This window comes from Mastomys coucha, unplaced genomic scaffold, assembly GCF_008632895.1.
Source record: "Mastomys coucha isolate ucsf_1 unplaced genomic scaffold, UCSF_Mcou_1 pScaffold22, whole genome shotgun sequence".
In the NCBI taxonomy this organism is placed as follows: Eukaryota; Metazoa; Chordata; class Mammalia; order Rodentia; family Muridae; genus Mastomys; species Mastomys coucha.
Genome location: NW_022196905.1, coordinates 130,827,937 through 130,848,084, shown reverse-complemented (window position 1 = coordinate 130,848,084; position 20,148 = coordinate 130,827,937). Strand labels below are relative to the sequence as shown.

At 51.0% G+C, this 20,148-nt stretch overlaps 1 protein-coding gene across 2 annotated transcripts in view; it reads left to right on the top strand.

Annotated features, from left to right (window-relative positions):
* Positions 1-20,148, top strand: part of Col26a1 (collagen type XXVI alpha 1 chain) — a 147,465-nt gene that overhangs the window by 125,535 nt on the left and 1,782 nt on the right. For both annotated transcript variants that reach the window (XM_031338280.1, XM_031338281.1), the window contains exons 5-12: positions 5,980-6,136; positions 8,923-9,021; positions 9,588-9,740; positions 10,850-10,933; positions 14,012-14,064; positions 14,887-14,922; positions 16,606-16,653; positions 19,510-19,594. In XM_031338280.1, coding sequence (XP_031194140.1) covers positions 5,980-6,136; positions 8,923-9,021; positions 9,588-9,740; positions 10,850-10,933; positions 14,012-14,064; positions 14,887-14,922; positions 16,606-16,653; positions 19,510-19,594 — 715 coding nt within the window. The remainder of the gene's footprint in view (positions 1-5,979; positions 6,137-8,922; positions 9,022-9,587; positions 9,741-10,849; positions 10,934-14,011; positions 14,065-14,886; positions 14,923-16,605; positions 16,654-19,509; positions 19,595-20,148) is intronic.

Below are 20,148 nucleotides of genomic sequence, written 5' to 3'. Positions count from 1 at the left end.
AGAGGGGGTGTCCTGCTGAGGCGACAGAACCTTTTTAAGGAATAGGGACTTCTGCTGTGGCTTCGATGTCTAGGAAGAGCTAGCAAGGATAGGCAGGACTCATCTTAGCTCCAGAGAGAGAGAGGAGTCTCTCCAGGGGCCTGCTCCTGCAAGTTTCCATCTGCATCATTTGCCAATGAGTCAAAGTTCAAGTGACGCAGGCTGGGGATCTGGCTCAGTCAGTAAAGCACTTGCCTTGTGAGCATGAGGGCCTGGGTTCGATTCCCAGCACCCATGTGAAAGACCTAGGCATGGTAGTGTACACTTCTAATCCCAGTGCTGGGAGGTGGAGACAGGAAGATGCTTGGAGCTGACTGGCCAGCTAGCCTAGGTGAGCCCCAGGTCCCAGAGAGAGAAACCTTGTTTCAAAAACCAAGGTGAGCAGAGCCTAAGACATCTGAGATCATCCTCTGATCCCACACACACATGCGTGTGTACTCCCACATACATGTATGCACAGAAATAGGAACACTGAGCACACTTGGGGAACAAGAATATGGAAGATGCTCCTGACCCTAACCCTGTCACTCTAGAAGCTAGAGGACTGTGAGTCTGAGGCTAGCCAGAGCTACATAGCAAGACTGTCTAAAGGGAAAGGAAGAAAGGAAGAAGAAAGGAAGGAAGGAAGGAAGGAAGGAAGGAAGGAAGGAAGGAAGAAAGGAATAAATAAATATTAAGCCTGAGCTGTAGCAAGACTCTGTCTAAAAAAAAAATGAATGGATGGATGGATGGATAGATAGATAGATAGATAGACTGATAGATAGAAAAGATGGATCGGTGAGATGGTTCAGTGGGTAAGGGTACTTGCTTCCAAGTCTGACAAACTAAGTTTAATTCCTGTCATGCACATGGTAAATGGAAAGAACTAACCCCTGCAGGTTGTCCCCTGACTACAAGTGTACCCCATCACACCTTACACACACACACACACACACACACACACACACACACACACACACACACACACACATTAAGGGACAGGTTGTGGGGGATTATGCAGACTCTAGTATACTCAAGGCCGCAGAACACACACAGTTTACTGTACTCAGACCACTATGCAAGTAGGCAGGGGCTCCAGCCCAGGCCCCGCACACTGTTGAGAGCTGAGAGACCATCTGTTTTCTTTGGAGTCAGCGACTCCTCGGGGACTTGGGGGCACGTGGGGTGGAGAGCTTAGAAGGGGTGGGTAGGCTGCTGGGGAAGAGACTGGGACAAACTCCTGCCCCTAAGGTCTCAGAGCAGGGGAGGGAGGTTGGTCTGATGGGCATTTTCCAAAGTCGTGGTAGGTTTGGCACAGAGGAAAAACTGACAGCTTGGCCTGGCTTGGTTTCAGCATTCTCGGTGTCAAAAGTCACAGCTTTTGGGAGCCAGCTGTCTCCCTCGCACCTGGCTCTCATATATGCCCTCTGGCTAAGAGCAATTCCCCCCACCCCTGGCTGCATTTCTCACTCCCCTTTTGACACAGGGCCTCAGCAATACAGGTCACAACCGCCAAACTTGCCCTCTGGCTTTGAGGCTGGCAGAGGGACCAAGGGACCTCAGGGTACCATGAAAGCCAACTCCAAGATGGGGTGGGGTGTCCAGAAGCTTGGGGCATGATGCCCAAGGAGGAAGCTTGGATCTGAGGAGGCTGAGGCCCACCCTGGGGTAGACCCCAACTCCTCAGCCCAGATTGCTTAAAACAGAGTTGGGAGTTTTCAGATAAGGGTCGAGGACTCTTGATTCGTCCTCACGACATTTCCAGCTGCCTCTCCAGTGTTCATGTGTCTCTTGGCTGAGAGCCACGGGACAGAAGCCTGGAGAGTGAAACTTCTAGTTTCTCAGGTAAGACTACTGTGTGTGGGGGGGGTGGGGAGCTAAAGAGATGGATCTGCGGTTAAGAGCGCCAGCTGCTCCGCACTGGCTGCTCTTCCAGAGATCCTGAGTTCAATTTCCAGCAACTACATAATGGTTCACAACCATCTCTGATGCCCTCTTCTGGCATGAAGGCGTTGTATGCAGAGAGAGTACTCATTAAAAAAAAAAAAAAAAAAAAAAAAAAAAAAAAAAAAAAGACCACTGTGTGGCGCATCAAGTTGCACAAGATAGGACACACACACAGAGCCAACAGGAGGTTACTCTCTAAGTATGTTTGTTCAAATGGGAAATCCAGGAATTGTGGGTCTTGGGATTTGTCCTGTGACCAAAGGATCCAGGACCATTATGACCCTTCTTCCCCCTCAGCCTCCCCAGTGAATAAGTGTCTGAGCTCCCACGTGATGCTTTGTGTTCTAAAGTGGCTGCCACAGCTAAAGGTGTCCCATCCTCACACAAGATCAATAATATAGAAAAGGCAAAAGAGTTAGATCTGTCATGTCTCACGGGCCAGCCGTGGGTCACCAGCCAGGAAGCTGAACACTCGACAAAGCAAAAAGAGGCTGCCACGATCGATGGCTAATTATGCTTCCCCAACCGTCGCGGGACACACACTACAGACACAACACGATTGGAAGGTCGAGAGCAGTGCTTCTCCACCTATGGGTCACAACCCATTCAGAAGTCAAATGACAGGGGTCACCTAAGGCCATTGGAAAACACAGATGTTTACACGATGACTCATAACGGTAGCAAAATTGTGGTTATGAAGTAGCAATGAAGATGGCTGGGGGAGGGGGGTCACCGCAGCATGAGGAACTGTGTTAAAGGGTGCCAGCCTCAGGAAGGTCAAGAACCACACTGCTCTAGAGTGTGAAGGGAAGGTCGGGGGACCGTGGCCATCAGGGTGGATTTCCCTTTGTCCCAGGCAGGATGGGCAAGAGGCCAGCAGAGCACTGGCTCCTCTTCCTGTCTCCTCTCCTTTCCCAAGTCCCACTTCACAACCTACAAGAACTAGGAGGGAACCCAAAAAGTTTCTGCGTGTGGAAGTTAGACAAATGCCAGTGTTCACTGGTCTCTTGATGGCGGAAGGTGAGGGTCAGGTTGTGATGGTGTCATCGGGTCACTGTCGCAGAGGAAGGTGAGGGTCAGGTTGTGATGACGTCAACGGGTCACTGTCGCAGACAATCGGTCGTCTGGATTTTTGTTGTTGCTGTTTTTGTTTTTTGGTTTGTTTTGTTGTTTTTTTACTTTTTCTTTTTCTCGATTTTGTGTGTGTGTGTGTGTGCCTGTGTGCGTGCCCGTGTGCTCATGAGTGTAGATCTGCATGCCACAGCGTGTGAGCAAGCAGAAGTCAATGTGGTGGGGGTTGCTTCTCTCCCTCCACCATGTGTCCCTGGGGATGAAATTCACGTCTGCAGGTTTGGCAGCAAGCTCCTTTATGCCCTGAGCCACCACACCAGCCCATACTCTGGCTTTCTCGGACTTGTGTTCCAATCCACGTCAACCCTGTAAGCTCAGTCTGGGCACAGATGGATTCTCCTTCCTAGGAGGTCAACCATGCCAAGCCAGGAGTAGAGACTCAGGCTGAGGCAGATTCAGGTTTGACCTAGTTCGGGACACCTTTGCCTATGTTCATGGGCTCTGTAGGCGCCAGCCCTCCACACTCCACCCCTGCCATCACACACACACACACACACACACACATACATGCGCACACACACACACACACACACACACACACACATACACGCACACCCTCATTCTCCCACATGGCCTTACTTCAGCTCTGGGTACCTAAGCCTTGTTCCCTTGCTCATCTTTAGGACCCTGGAGGATGTTGGGATATTGGAGGATGTTGGGATATAGTACTTATCAACTGCACCCCACGCCTGACCTTGATTAATGGACGACACGACTCTGTGTTCTCAGTAACCAAGCAAAACTGGGTAGCAGCCTTCTTCCCCCATCCCTAACAGGGCTGTGAGGTTCCCATCTGTGCTGAGTCACTCATCCCATGCCACCCACAGACACATTCCTTTCTGTTACTTCCCCTCCCCCTCGACCACAGCAGCAGCAGCGTCCCAGCAGTAGCCAGAGCTCTGGGAAGCCCACAGGCTCGAGCAGGATTCAGAGCCTTCCCTTTCTGGTGGGAAATCTGGGAGGGGGTGGCAGGGTGTCAGGAGATCCGAGGCTGAGCTCCTGGTCTGATTGCCCGAACACTGGGTGACCTCAGAGGAGTTAAGTGCAGTCTCTGAATCTTGATTTCCAGGCCACATATGAGAAAGATGCCCAGACCCTTCCTGGCTCAAGGATCAAAGAGAGTGGCTTAGATAAGTGGCCCTAGCGCCAGGTGAAGAGGAGTCCCAAGTAGCTGAATTGGAAAGGCATACATACCTCCCATGAAACCTCAGGCTAGCCAGGTCTCAGGGTAGAGAAGACAGCTGTTTGTCCCTTTGATTGCCAACATCAGGGGGAGTAACAGGGTTTCCAGATGTACCCCTCTGCCCTAGGACCATCAGACTGTAGACCTGCCACCCAGAACAGGGGTTGCCCTGTGTTCAGCCTAGGTGTACAGCGCCCTCTGACGGACACTTCAGGAACAGCTAGGGCTCACTGGGTTTTGAAATTTTTATATTGTTGTTGTTGTTGTTGTTGATGATGATGATGATGAAGATGATGTTGTTGTTACTAATTGGCACACAAAAGGGCAGGAGAAATAGCTCAACATTAAGAGCACGCAGTGGTCTTTCCAAGGACCCAGATTCAGATCCTAGCACCCACATCACAGCCCACAATCCTCTATAATTCCAGTTCCAGGGGTTCTGATGTCCTGTTCTGACCTCATGGTGCATAGACACACATGCAGGCAAAATATTCACATACATAAAATAAAAACAAAAACTCCAACAGAGTCAGCACACAGAGTTATGGGGTTTATGATGGTGTTTCCATATGTTACTTGAACACTTGAATCAAGGGAAAGAGTTCCAGGCACAGGCTCCCCGTACTTGCCACCTTTGTGCCCCAGTTCCACTGTGGGAAGATGGCAGGGCTTGGGGTACTGAGGAGCCACTACCTCCATTTAGTGCCAAGAGATGCCAAGAGGACCAGAGCAGTCCATGTATACCTTCTTTCTTTCCTGTCCACCCATCCACCCACCCATCCATCCATAAATCCATCTGTTCATTCTTCTATCTTTTTATCTGTCTATGTGTCCATTCACAATTATTTGCCGGTGAAAGAATCTGAACACTAAGCCACAGAGAGAGGGGACAAGGTGCACAAAACTCACCATGAGCAGCAGATAACTACTTTCAGGGACCATCAGGGGTCATGTCATGTGTCCCTGCATACCCATAACCCTGATCTGCTTAAACAACAACAACACTAACACACACACACACACACACACACACACACACACAGGTGCATGTGCAAGCACACATATACACACACACAATGTCTCATGTAGCCCAGGATACACTTGAACTCCTATGTACCCCAGGCTGGCCTTGAACTCTTAAACTCTTAATCCTTCTGTAACCACCTCCCAAACACTAGGCACACGGGTATTCTCATCATGCCCAGCTTTTCTTTTACATTTTGTTAAGTTTTTAAAAAACACTTTGTCTATTCTTTTGTGAATGTGTCATAGGGGCATGCACACATCACAGCACACATTTGAAAGTCAGAGGACAATAGACAGAGTCAACTCTGTCCTTCCACCGTGTGGGGTCTCAGGGAGCAAACTCAGGTTATCAGGTTTGGTGACAAGCACTTTTACTCTCCAAGCCATCTCGCCAGCCCATTCTTTTTACCAAGTTGTCTAAAAATGGGTATTATATTTTTCACATAATTATATTCAACTCAAGAGAGAAAGACTGGAGAGATCCTGACCACGAGAGAAAGTGTGCAGTATTTGTCTTTCTGAGTCTATTTTGCTTAACATAATGATCTCTCTGCAAATGACATTCTTCTTGACGGCTGAAAAATACTCCACTGTGTATCTGCGTCCCATTCGTATATGTTGTGTGTCCCAGTCCTGGCTGGTGAAGGCCTGACCGTCCACCCTTTCATGGCCAGGTCCTCCTGTTGGAAGCAGCTGAGCAGCCTTCAGGTCCAGACAATGACCTGCCACCCCCGCAGAGCACCCCACCAACCTGGAACGAGGACTTCCTGCCTGACGCCATTCCCATCGCGCATCCCGGGCCCCGGAGGAGAAGACCCACAGGTCCAGCTGGTGAGCAGGAGCCACAGGGGAGGAATCTGGCCAGGGAATGAGGTCATAGTGGATGGTGGATGCCCAGGGCCTCTACACATAGACCACACCCTGGCCTCCTGGGTCTAATTTGTTCATGTGGTGTGTTGAAACTTGAACTAATTACAAAAAAACAAAACAAAACAAAACAAAACCATGGTAAATTAAGCATAATATTAGAATTTTACATTCTTCTTTAAAATGGAGAAAGATCTAGCCAGTACTGGTAGGTATAAGTCTGTGATCCTGGCTACCTGGGAGTCTGAACCAGGTGGATTATAGGTATAAAGTCCAACTGAGCTCTGGAGTGAATTTAAGGCCAGCCTGGGCAACTTAGCAAAACCCTATCCTGTTTCAAATTATAAAAGGGGCTGAGAGTGTGGCTCAGTGGTAGAGCCCCTGCCTAGAATCCCCCAGTGAGGAGCTGGGGGCGTGGCTCAGTGGTAGAGCCCTGCCTAGTGTGTGTGAGGACCTGTATTCATCTCCCAGGATGGCAATAAATAGAAAGCAGGCGAGCTCTGGAAGCATGCAGCTGCTCTTCTGACACATGAAGCCCTATAGATCCACTTTAAGCTCTCATGTCTAACTCCTGATCCTCCTGCTTCAGCCTTCTGTGTGCTAGAATTTAGACCTGGGCCACTATTCCTGGCTTCTTGTCGGGAACAAAAGTAAAATGACCTTTCTGTAGACTCTCCTCAGAGGTCCAGGCTTTGTGGCCGGGCTGCAGAATGCTGCTGGTGTTCGTGGCCCACACAGCTGCAGTTGTCATGCCTGTTTTTCCTGGTGTCCTTTCTGGTGCCTGATGAAGCACTCTAAACCAAAAACAGCTTAGGGAAAATAGGTGCTTATTTCAGCTTATAAATCAGCTCACTAGTGAGGGAAGTCAGGACAGGCACCGGAAGCAGAGCCCCCGAGCAACGCTGCTTACTGGCTCACCCACAGCCTCATGCCTCCCTAGCTTTCTTAGAAGAACCAGGACCACCTGCCTTGGGCTAGCACTACCTGGCAGTGGGCTGGCCTCTCCTACGTAAATCAACCATCAGACATGCCCCAGGCCAATACTATCTAGGCGTCCCCCCCAACCCCCCGCCCGCAGCTGAGATGAGCTTGTTAGCTGACTCAGGGCTGTGCCTAACTGACAGAGCTAATTAGCACACCTGGATAATGCTGGCCTCAGGCTGTACACCATGGTGGTGGAGGTGGTGATGGTGGTGAGACATCCTTCAAGGCTGGTCGCCGGGCGGTGGTGGCACACGCCTTTAATCCCAGCACTTGGAAGGCAGAGGCAGTTGGATTTCCGAGTTCGAGGCCAGTCTGGTCTACAGAGTGAGTTCCAGGACAGCCAGAGCTATACAGAGAAACCCTGTCTCGAAAAACACCAAAAAACCAAAAAAAAAAAAAAAAAAAAAAAAAAAAAAAAAAAAAAGACGGATCACTGTCCCCACTGTGTCCCCACTAGATATTTTGATAAGTTCACAAGTTTACATCATGTGTCCTCTACCACTGTCTACCTTATTCCCCTGAAACAGGGTCTCTCACTGACCCTGGAGCTAGGCTGGAGGCTAGCAAGCTCCCACAATCCTCTTTTCTCTGTCAGCCTGCTTCAACAGTGCCGGATTATAAGTGCGGGCAGCCATGCCTGGCTATAAGCATCATTCCCAACTTTTTATCAAAGCACGTTAGAGACAGCAACTCAAGCTCAGACAAGTTAGGTAAATGCCTGGGGGTCCTGGGAGTATGATATAGTCCCCTTTCTTCTCTCCTAGTGAAACCCCAGGATTCACCTGTAGAGTTCACACACCTGCCCCTGGTTCCAGGCCCCAAATCTACTTTGTTACAAAGTCTCAAAACGCATAGATCCTCTTGGCTGGAACTTTATCAGAGAAAGTGAAGTTCCAGGAATGGCCAGGAGATGGCAGACATGCCCCGCTAATGGTGACCTATGGGATGGAAACCTTCTGGGTTTCCTATCTCCCTGAGGTTTTTCCAGCAGGAGGGTTTTTCAGAATCCTCCAGCTCTTCCTAGCAGACCAGAGTCAAATGCAATTTAAATACTGAGCTGCATGCGCGGCCCTCAGTTGACTTAGCAGTGAGACAAGGTCCCACTATGTCCCCCAGGCTAGCCTTGAATTTTTGATTCTCCTGCCTCAGCTTCTTTAATGCTGGCATAGCTGGGCCTTCTCCGTGGTTGCACACTCAGGCCTCCAGAATATTTTAAGAGCTAGTGATTCAAGGGAAAGGCATGACTCTGCAGACCCCCAAGGCAGGTTGAGCTCAGCTGCCACAACTGCAGTTCTGGACCCTGAACAAGAAGATAGCAGGAGGAAAGGATGTGGAGAAAACAACCTACAGTTTGACTCTGTGGCTGGGAGTAGAAGGCCATGCCTCTCAGCTCCTCAGTTTACCCATGTGTAAAAGGAGAGAACAAATTCAATTATTGGGATCACAGACAGGGAGAGACAGCTTGTCAACTCTTACGACCAGTTTACTTGGTCACTGATAAAGCACCTGCCTAGAATCTCCCAGTGAAGGTCTGGGGGCGTGGCTCAGTGGTAGAGCCCCTGCCTAGAATCCCCGAGGGAGGGGCTGGGGGCGTGGCTTAGCTGTAGAGCCCCTGCCTAGAATCCCCCAGGGAGGGGCTGGGGGCGTGGCTCAGTGGCAGAGCCACTGCCTACCACTCACCTGAGCATACAACCCACATGACCAGAACTGGATGGAGCCTCCATGGCATCTGAGTCCACAGTGTTCTCCCATTATTCTCTCCTCAGGACCTCCAGGACAGATGGGACCACCTGGGCCTGCAGGGCCTCCAGGTTCCAAAGGTGACCGGGGCCAGACAGGAGAGAAGGGCCCTGTAGGACCTCCAGGTAAGGAGCCCTTGTCCCCTGGAGTAGAGACAGGAGTTTGCTTTGTACTGGAGCATGGGTGACATTTTGTATACGCTAATCTTGCTTGTGACCCCAAATTCATTACTCCCTTCTCACCTTCCTCCTCTCCTCAATCTCAGAGATGTCTCGGGACAAAAGTCTACAGGGACCTTTGGGGTGGGAGTGGGGCTGCTAAGGCCCAGAGGTTTGTTTCAGGCACCTGAAATGCCGCCCAGGAATCCCATGATCCCCTGCGTGCTGCAGAGCACCAACACCTCCTCCGGGCTGGCTCACCCTCTGTCCTTTAAACTACTCCTGAGTCCCAAGACATCTGGCTGGAGCCTGCGGTGATCCCACTCCTAACTACAGCATGCCCACCCTCTGCTGTCCCTGTGCCAGAAAGGGGAAGCTGTCCCATTAACCTGCCAGGAGGACTGTGGGTTCAGAGATCTGTCACTGACTGGACAAATGTCCCCAGCCACTCCTCTTGCCATCGGGGCCATAGTTCCCTTATCTGTAACATCGCAGTTGCCAGTCTCACCTAAAGCCTTTGCTCTTCGTTGTAGGTCTCTTGGGGCCACCAGGGCCACGCGGGCTTCCTGGAGAGATGGGGCGCCCTGGTCCACCAGGCCCTCCTGGCCCAGCAGGCAGTCCTGGCCTCTTGCCTAACAGTCCCCAAGGTGTTCTCTATTCCCTGCAGACACCTACAGACAAGGAGAGTAAGTGCTGGGCCTCCAGTCGGGTCGGGTAGGGGTGGGTGAGCCAAGCTGTCTGTTGAGGGAAACCAGCTTTCTGCCAAGGATCCCAGAGAGTCCACCAATGTCAGGGATCATCCAGGAAATGAGGCTTGGTCCTGAAGAGGATCCCTTCGTGGAGACCATCTCCACGGAGGACGTCACCAAGTCTGCTTTTGGCCCTGAGGTTTAGCTCACCAGGTCTGATGCTTGCCCCCTCCGCCTGCAGCTGGCAAGGCTCCCCCACCAGGATCACCTCTGAAACATTTCCTTCCCTGTGGTCTCTCACTGTAAGATACCCAACAGGTGTTTACGGACACAAGAGTGACAAAGAGACCTGCTTGTTCTCAGGGACCACAATGTGAGCCGCAGACCACAAAAACCACCTGCTTGTGGGGACACAAAGCATGGGATCAGACTCTGGGTCTTGGGGGACTAGAGTGAGGCCGAGTACCGAGGAGGAGCAGTTCTGGCTAAGTGCTCCAACCCTGATCTTAACCTCACCCCTAACCCCAGCCCTGGGATTATTTTAAAATCTTGGAGGAGCTGGGCATGGTGTCACAGCCATAAACACAGCTCTCAGGAGGCTGACGCAGCAGACTCAATGCTAGCTTTAAGTCAGTCTGGGATATACAGCAAACTCAAGACCTGTCTCAGCTATACAAGAAAACCCTGTCTCAAAAGGAAAAAAAAAAAAAGCATATTTTTTAAAGGTTGACATTGCGTGTCTTCCACCATTGCCCTCCACCTTGTTATCTGAGACCGGGTCTCCTACTGACCCTGGAGCTTGCTGATTGCTGATTGGAAACCCAGCGAGTCTGGTGTTTCCATACCCCAGCATTGGGATTACAGGCAAGCACAACCACTCCCAGCTTTTATGTGGGTGCTGGGGATTTGAACTTAGACCTTCATGCTTGTGTGACACGTTCTTTAAGCACGGATCCACTTCCCCGCCCCTTACTCTGAATCCTGAGCAGTAAGTATGTCCACTTGCACACGGGATGGGGGTGCTGGACTCTCAGACTCAGCCTCCAGCTTGGCTATCCCAGGCTACCCCACCCTGCCTGACTACTACCATTTGATTTTCTCTGCAGATGGAGACTCCCAGCTGAACCCTGCTGTTGTGGACACAGTGCTGACTGGCGTCCCAGGTCCCCGAGGTCCCCCTGGACCTCCTGGTGAGTAGATTAAGGATTCTTTTCTGGGGTTGTCCCGAGTACAAAAGTCTTTTTTACAAATATATATATATATACAAATATATATATATATATTTACAAATATATATATATATGTATATATATATGTATATATATGTATGTATGTGTGTGTGTATTTGAAAAAAATATATTGTTTTAAATGCAGGGTATTTAAATTACACGCACTCACACACACACACACATATATATATATATATATACATACATATACATATGTATGTATGTGTGTATATATATATATTAAACACAGGGTATCATGTAGTCCAGGCTGGCCTCCAACTTACTATGTAGCCAAGGGTAACCTTCGAATTCCGATCCTCCAGCCTCCAGGTCCCAAGTGCTGAGCTTACAGATGTGACCCCAGTCCACCTAGTTTATGCAGTGCTAGGAATCCGACCTAGTTAACTACTCTACCTACCTTCATCCTTAGCCCTAAGCCCAGGTCATGGGGGAAACTGAAGTCCAGCTGGGCAGTCTATAGTGTCTAGATGGACCTGGGGCCTGAGGTAAAATCCCATTCCCACGCTCACACAACTGGACACATCAACTCTAGACAAGTCTTCTAGAACAGGACAGATGTCTAAAAGAGGTAGTCCCAGGCTGTTCTTGTGAGGGCCGCAATGAGAGATGCAACAGAAACCATGCAAAACCAGACCAAGGCCAGGCTGGGGCAGCAGAGGGGACTAGGAATCTTGGAGTAGAATACAGATCATGTGTACAGTAGACAGCAAAAATGAGATTCCTATGGGAAGAGAGAGACTGGAGAGTTTCCATCCTTCACAGACTTCACAGATGCACAAACCATGCCCCAAGAACCCCATAAATGAACAGATTACAAATGCATGTGGACACCTCCTTGCTGCTCACTGTCCTGGGGACTAGGACCATGGCTCAGTGGTAGAGCTCCTGCCTAGAATCACCCAGGTAGGGGCTGGGGGCGTGGCTCAGTGGTAGAGCCCCTGCCTAGGATCCCCCAGGGAGGGGCTGGGGGCGTGGCTCAGTGGTAGAGCCCTGCCTAGAATCCCCCAGGGAGGGGCTGGGGCCGTGGCTCAGTGGTAGAGCCCTGCCTAGAATCCCCCAGGGAGGGGCTGGGGGCGTGGCTCAGTGGTAGAGCCCCTGCCTAGGATCCCCCAGGGAGGGGCTGGGGGTGTGGCTCAGTGGTAGAGCGCCTGCCTAGAATCCCCCAGGGAGGTGTGGGGGCGTGGCTCAGTGGTAGAGCGCCTGCCTAGAATCCCCCAGGGAGGGGTGGGGGCGTGGCTCAGTGGTAGAGCCCCTGCCTAGAATCCCCAGGGATGGGCTGGGGGGCGTGGCTCAGTGGTAGAGCCCCTGCCTAGAATCCCCCAGTGAGGGGCTAGGGGCGTGGCTCAGTGGTAGAGCCCCTGCCTAGAATCCCCCAGGGAGGGGCTGGGGGCGTGGCTCAGTGGTAGAGCCCCTTCCTAGAATCCTCCAGGGAGGTGTGGGGGTGTGGCTCAGTGGTAGAGCACCTGCCTAGAATCCCCCTAGAATCCCCCAGGGAGGGGCTGGGGGCATGGCTCAGTGGTAGAGCACCTGCCTAGAATCCCCCAGGGAGGGGTGGGGGCGTGGCTCAGTGGTAGAGCGCCTGCCTAGAATCCCCCAGGGAAGGACTGGGGGCGTGGCTCAGTGATAGAGCGCCTGCTTAGCATACTCAAGGACCTGGGTTTCCACCCCACTCTTCTGTAGAACGGAATAAAGCAATGGTGAGAGGCAGCTTTGGAAAGGAGATGAGTGGGGTTCACACAGAAGGTTATAGAAGGTTGAGAAAGGTGAGGCAGCAGATTCTTGGGGTGCTGAGAACTTCCAGGTGACATGCCACATCTTTGCCACGCTTGAAACACAGAGATGATGTTTGTTTTGTAACTAGACTTGGCCTAGTGCATCTTCTCCTGAGCTAGCTGCTCCGGCACACACACTCTAGTGAAGGCTCCCTCAGGCTGGAGAAGTGAGGTCTGTGCAGGGAAAAGGGTTGAAAGCCTGACCTTCAGGACATCCCCCGGCTGTTGGGGGAAACAGGCATGAAACCCATGGTGGTCATGAGCAGGGGCTGGCCTACACAGAAGTTATATGTGGAGGAGGAAAGGGAGAAGTCCTGGGGTGTTTCTTCGGCTTCCTGCTAAGAGAGCTGGGAAGTAAGAATAGAGCTTGCTCATCAATGGATGGGAAGAAATGGCACCCAAGGAACCTTCCAGAAGAGTGTCTTTGGGGTGAGGTGAAGAGGGCCTGGGGGGAACTTGGGAGTGTTTCAGTTTCTATCCTGCTGCTGTGACAAGTACCATGGCCAAAATCAGCTCAGGGGAGGACAGGGTTCATTTCAGTTTATAGGGCGTAGCCTGCCATCAAGAGAAGCCAGGGCAAGAACTGGAAGTTGAAACCATGGAGGAATTCTACTTGCTGGCTTACTGGTTCAGGATCGTACAGCCAGGACTACCTGCTTAGGGAATGGTGCCACCCACAGTAGCACCTACATCAATTAACAGTTAAGACAATCCCCTAGGCATGCCCGCCAAACTCCAGTCTAGTTTGGGCATCTCCTGTCAGATGACTCTAGAGTCCTCTCTATAACTTATATAAGGATATTCAGGATTGGCTGGGGCTTCAGAGGTCCCTAATAGAGCATTTCTAAATGTTTGATTTGGATGGACATGGTGGGTGGCCATGGTAAACAAGGAAAATGGATGAAGGCTGTCAGAGGGGCTGGTTCAAGGTTTCCAAATTGGCAGGAGACAAACAAGCTGGGCTAGCTTAGACACTCTAGATTAGCTCCCTGTTCAGTCTCCTGGTGTCGGGATTGGGGTAACCATGTAGATTAGGAATGGCAGGAGGTGGATGGATAGAGATTGGAGTATGAAATCTGAGAGTGTATGAGTCTTTTAATGATGTCCATTCATCAAACTTTCATCTGTTACCAGTGGGGGAAGACCCAGGGCAGGGTCAGGTTGCTGGGAATGTCTCTGTTCATATCTGATAGGGGTTCACTGGCATTTCCTGATCTCAGGTATTCACCAATGACTTTATCCACAGGTCCCCCAGGACCACATGGTCCCCCAGGACCCCCAGGAGCACCTGGATCCCAGGTAAAGACACAGCCATTTCTAGTGTAGTATAGGGGTTAATCTTGGGGTGTCAATGTCCCAGTGTGGTACCACTCCCATTTTGTTGGTGAGCTGAGTCCCAAAAAGGTTAGATATTGCTGGAAGCCTACAGACAGTCACCCAATGGCATTGGAATCCTGGTTCTTTTCGTGAGAATCACCTATGGGAGAGAAAGCCTAACTGGATGGTCCCAAGCTCTAGCATTGCTCTGCCTGTGCAGCCATGTGGTCCATCAGTTTAGAGAGGGGAGTGTGGACTTGATGCCCTGATGTAGAGACAAGGCTGTTAGTAAACGTGGGGTGAGATGTAAGACAAGGTGAGGCATCTGGGATTTATCTGTGGAACCCTGTGAAGGTTTCTGTCATATAGGTGGCACTGGTTGAGTTGGGTCCCATTTTAGTGACAGATTGGGCAGTGTTTTGTGAGCAGCTGGGTGTCAGGGGACAACTGCACACATAAGCGTATGACTGAGAACCCTGGGTTTGGCACATATAAAACCTGGATCAGCACATACATGACCATCTTCCTGCTTCAGTTACTTGTAGGTTTTTCTGTCCAAGTGCTAAGTCCCGTTTCCCTCCTCTCCATGATGCCCATGCTTGGCATTGCTTCACTGTACAAGGGATTGGGCTGAAGGCTCACCCAAGGCTTAGTATCAGACTTCTGTTGTGGGTGGGGCTGCAGACCCAGTCAGCTCCCAGGTCTGAACTTGAGCTTCCTCTTCTGCTGGGATCCAGTGTGGGTGGGGTCAAAGGCAGAAAACATCCAAGACGGGAAAACACCACTGATGTTTTTTTCCCCCAGGGCCTGGTAGATGAGCAGGTTGTGGCAAGGCCATCTGTAAGTATGGGCTGGGCACTGGGAAATTGGGGGCCATGTCTGCACTCAGCTCCATAGTGTCCCCAAACATAGGCTTGTCTATCCTAATTAGGGGAGGGATCAGAAAGAACAAATCGGGTACAGCCTGAACTGTGCCAACAGAAAAGGTAACCTGAAGGTGGGACTCCCGCCTGCAAATGTGACAGGAGAGGAAATGGCCTCAAGTTGGGGGTTGTCCTGGGAGAGTCTAGTCACAGCTTATATATAAGTTAATGTACCAAGCAGTCTGAAGTTTTATATTAATGCTGTGTAGCCCAGGGTCATAGATTCTGGTTTCTGTGTAACCAGAAAGGTCTCTGTGGCTCTCTGAACCTCTGGAGTCTGGTACTCAGAGAGCTGGTACTCAGAGAGCTGGTACTCAGACAGACAGCTGGTACTCAGACAGCTGGTACCCAGACAGCTGGTACCCAGACAGCTGGTACTCAGACGGTTGGTACTCAGACGACAGCTGGTACTCAGACGACAGCTGGTACTCAGACAGCTGGTACCCAGACAGACAGCTGGTACTCAGACAGCTGGTACTCAGACAGTTGGTACTCAGACGACAGCTGGTACTCAGACGACAGCTGGTACTCAGACGACAGCTGGTACTCAGACAGCTGGTACCCAGACAGCTGGTACTCAGACGACAGCTGGTACTCAGATGGTTGGTACTCAGACGACAGCTGGTACTCAGATGACAGCTGGTACTCAGACGACAGCTGGTACTCAGACAGCTGGTACTCAGACAGCTGGTACTCAGACAGCTGGTACCCAGACAGCTGGCACTCAGACAGCTGGCTTCCATGGCCCTGTTAAGACACAAGGGTTTCTGAGTCTCAGCTCCAGTCTCTAAGACCAAACAAAGAGATCAATATTTCATGTCCAAGCCACAAATCAGGGTCAGGAGGTAGAGGATGGTCCCTGCTGAGTACCTACTGATACAACAGGAGTAGCCGGCATCATGTATTTAAGCCTCACTACCATGTATCCAGACTATGCTTTATTATACTGATCTATCAGAACTGGCAGCTGTGGTTCAGAGAAATTAATTTCCCTAAGCCACACAGTACAACAGTAGAGCTGGGATTTGAACTCAGGAATGTTTGTTGACCTCCAAGGCTTGCCTCCTCCCGTGCCTCTGTCTAGTGACCAATGGCAGGCAGCACTGCCTTTGACAACACCTCTAGAACTCAGAGTAGTTTAAGCCCCTGCTCAGTATTAATCTACTTAATCTCTGTCATCGCAGCAAGATAGGTACTACTACTAGTCATCTTTTAGAGGTGAGCAGTTAGGTGCACAGAGGGTAGCATCGCTCAAAGCCACAAAGCAGCCATTGGTCATGTATATGTGATGCCATCCATGATGCTGTGTTTACTGGCCCCATTTTAGAGACTGGAAAACAGAGCCCAGAGACAAAGGCAATTGAATGAGCATTCACAAAAGCTGACACCCCAAGTTCCAAGTCCAAATCCCCCATGTTTCAGAGCAATGCTTGGGGTAACTCTACATACCTCCCTATGGTGGACTGAACAAGTGATACCTGGTCTATGCCCTCTGTCCCGTCTCACTCCAGACTATCTGTCTTCAGTTTCTGCATGTCCCTGAGGGTGGAGAGGTGCCCTTGCCCCTACCAATGTCTTGACCATGAGACTTGCTTCCTAGGGCGAGCCCAGCGTGAAGGGAGAAGAGGACAAAGCCACCACTGCAGAGGTAGCTATGGTTATTGGCAATGTCTCCTGTGCTAGAAGTGAAAGCCAGGCACCCAAGGCCAGTCCTGAGCGGGGCACTGGCTGCTGAGGACAGAGTCCTCCTTTTTCCTCTGGTAGTTTCCAGCCCAGCAAGGGGGCAGTGTGACTACTCTTGCAATTGTGGGCTGGCTGCATCAGGGGTGATGGAGTCTGAGTACTGGAGGAGCATTCTCCGGAGCGGCTGGTGTGAGGCAGGGCATAACATGTGGAGAAGACAGTGCCCCCAACAAACTGGGTTACAAAGAGCAGTCGCTGCACTGACTTGGTGGACATGGGCTGGTAGATGTGGGGTTCAACAGGTGAAAGAAGGGGGGTTCAACTTGGAACCCTAACGAAGGAGGGTAGGAATGGGAAAAGATTGGGGCAAGCAACTGGGAGCTGGGACGAGAGCTTGGAGGGGGAGGAAAGAGAATCGTGGCACTGGGATCCTCAGAGGAAGCTGTAAACACAGGGCTGGGCATGTGGCCTAGCATTCATGAAGTTCAAGGTTGTCCTCAGCCAACATAGGTGATCTGAGACTGGGTTGAGGGTGGGGTGGGGGACAAAAAAACAAATCACAGCCGGGCGGTGGTGGTGCACACCTTTAATCCCAGCACTTTGGGAGGCAGAGGCAGGCGGATTTCTGAGTTCGAGGCCAGCCTGGTCTACAGAGTGAGTAAGGGAAGGGGAGTGCCTGCTCAGGGCTTCCTGTATGTGCTGGAAGTGGGCTTGTGGCAAACTTCTCAAGAGTCACTGGGGAGGTTTGGAGCAGAGTGGGGAGGCCTGGGCTACAGGAGTGAGGCTGAGCCAAAGCGTGCCAGAGCAGGGGCTTTAGGAAGTTCTTGCTATACTTAAGGAAAGAAAAATCCCAGTGCTCAGGAAGCTAACTCAGGAAAAGCACAGGTTCAAGACTAGCCTGGGACACATACTGGGACCTTGTCTCAAAACAAAACAAAAATTGAAAAAAAAAAAAGCACATGAGAAATGGAAGAAAAGAGGAAATCAGAGGGGAGAAGGAGAAGGGAGGAGAGGGAGAGAGGAGAGAGGAAGGAAGGGGAGAAAAGGAAGGAGAGAAGGAAGGGACAGCTTATGTGGGTCTCTGACTGAGAGGCCCTGAAGACCCCAGTTCCCCACCCAGAGCCTCTTCCCCAACTACGAGGCATGGACTCTGCACACAGCTGCCTCTGTCTCCTGGTGGGACCTTCACTCTAACCATCTAATAAACACCCGTTGACTCCCCCCCCTTGACTCTGAATGGAACAGCAGAGCCAAGACACCAGCCCTGACACCAGCCCTGTGCTGCTCTACGGGGGGGGAGGCAGGGGGGGGAGGTTGGTGTCTCTCTCAAAAGTCAGCAGCCTGCTTTGTGTGGTCAAGTACTCGGAGCCGTGTGGAATGACGGTTCCACAAAGGTGCCTGGCACTAGCTCCTACCATCTAGGGTGGGCTCAGCTATCTCTGGTCCTTTTCTGGCCCAACCCGGCCCACCCACAAAGCTGATCTGGCCAGCGCTCTCAGAGGAACAATCCAGGCAGGGGCGGGTCTCCGTGTTCACCTGCAGGCCTCTGAGCCGGGTGCTCTGGCCTCCTTGGTCTTGTCTGGAAGGTGGGGGGTCCTGGGTTGATTTCCGTCACCGTGATAAACATCGTCTGAAGAATGGATTCACAAACTTTCCATCTACAGTCTGTCATCAGGGGAAGCCAGAGCTTGTAAGAGTTCTTCATATATCCTGGGTTAAAAATCAGTCCAATATGGTGTCCAACAACTGCAGAGTTACCTTCCACTTATGAATGAGATTTCATTCTGCTGTGTTTCTCATTGTGAAAGAAAAAAAAAACCCTCTCATTTAAAGCACCCGATTGCCTACTTTGTTCTTGGCCATTGTATTTTAGGTACAACCTCAAAGAAACCATCACCTAGTCCAATGTTACAATTGCTGACATCTACGCTCCCTTCTAAAGGCGTTCTGATTTAGGATCTTGGGCTCTTACCTTTTGAGATAATCTTTTACATGGTGGGAAGCAGAGGGTCTGTTGGAGCTTGAACTGTGTCTCTCAAGAATATATGATGAATCGGGGCATGCTCAGAGCTGGAGAGATGGCTCAGCAGCTGAGAGCACAGACTGCTCTCTCATGTCCGTTGGCTTTCTATTACTGCGACAAACACCGTGACCCACAGCAACCCGGAGAGGAAAGGGTTAATTTCTGCTCACAGGTTTAGGGGAAGTCGAGGCAGCAACCTGGAGGCAGGAGCTGAGGCAAAAACCGTATGAGGCTTGCTCCTCATAGATTGCTCAGCCAGCTTTCTAATACAATCCAGGACAACCTGCCCAAGGGATGACACCGCCCACAGTGGACTCTGCCCTCCCACATCAATCATCAGTCAAGAAATTGATTAATTGTGGGCCATGGGCTGGCCTACAAACGAATCTAATGGAGGCATTTTCTCAATTGAGATTACTCTTCCAGCTAACTCTAGCTTGTGTCATATTGACAAAAAAAAAATCCCAGGATATGCTGTGAAGGAGCCCTTAGAAAACCATGGTAGGAGAAAAACAAGCTTGAGCTCACCAGGTCTAGAGTAGAAGGCCAGGCCAGCAGTCCACGCTGGTTAACTGTGGGGGTGCTTACTGACTGGATTCCAGGCCGCTCACTGGTGAATCTTCTTTGGAGTACCAGCCTGATACATAGCCAGCGCTCAGCTTTGACGTTGGATGGTCGTGGTGTGGACGCTGAGGGAGCGGTAGGGTTGTGAGGATGTCTGCTGTGTTTGCATAGCTTATGTGTATGACCAGCTCCAGGCTGACCGAGACCCTGAACCTGGCCTTTCATTCCCACCAGGGAGAAGGCGTGCAGCAGCTTCGGGAGGCCCTGAAGATCCTGGCGGAGAGAGTCCTTATCCTGGAGCACATGATTGGGGTCCATGGTGAGTAGCAACTAGGCCTCCTGTGACCTGCTACTCCCATGGAGGCTGCTAAAGCTGTGTGGTCCCCACTTCGGGGACTCCATCTTGTTATCGTCAAATGGCCCCTCTGATTTTGCATCCTCACTCCCCCATCTGCTTAAGGACAATAAGTGTCTAAGCCCTAACCCCTGGCATCACAGGGAGTGACCGGCCATACCCAGCCATGCCTGCTGCTTCCTGCCTCCATGTCTCGCTCAGGCCAATCCCTCCCCTTGCTGACCACTGACTCCCACATCAGAACATGCTCCTTGGTGAAGCTGTCCTGAGCCCTTTTTGTCTGTATCTTCCTTCTCATCCTGGAGTGAGTTTTCCCTGCGTCTTCCTGATACACTGGAGACCACTTGTACAAGTTGGGGGTGGCTGGTGACTCTGCAGGGTCTGGAGTTCAGGCCACTTGCTATTGGCTAAAGAATGAGTGAGCAGGTGCATAGGTATGATGAATGCAGGATCAAGCACATGGGAGGGTTTGAATGAGTGGTGCATGAATGAATGGGAGAATGTGTAGGTAGATAAAT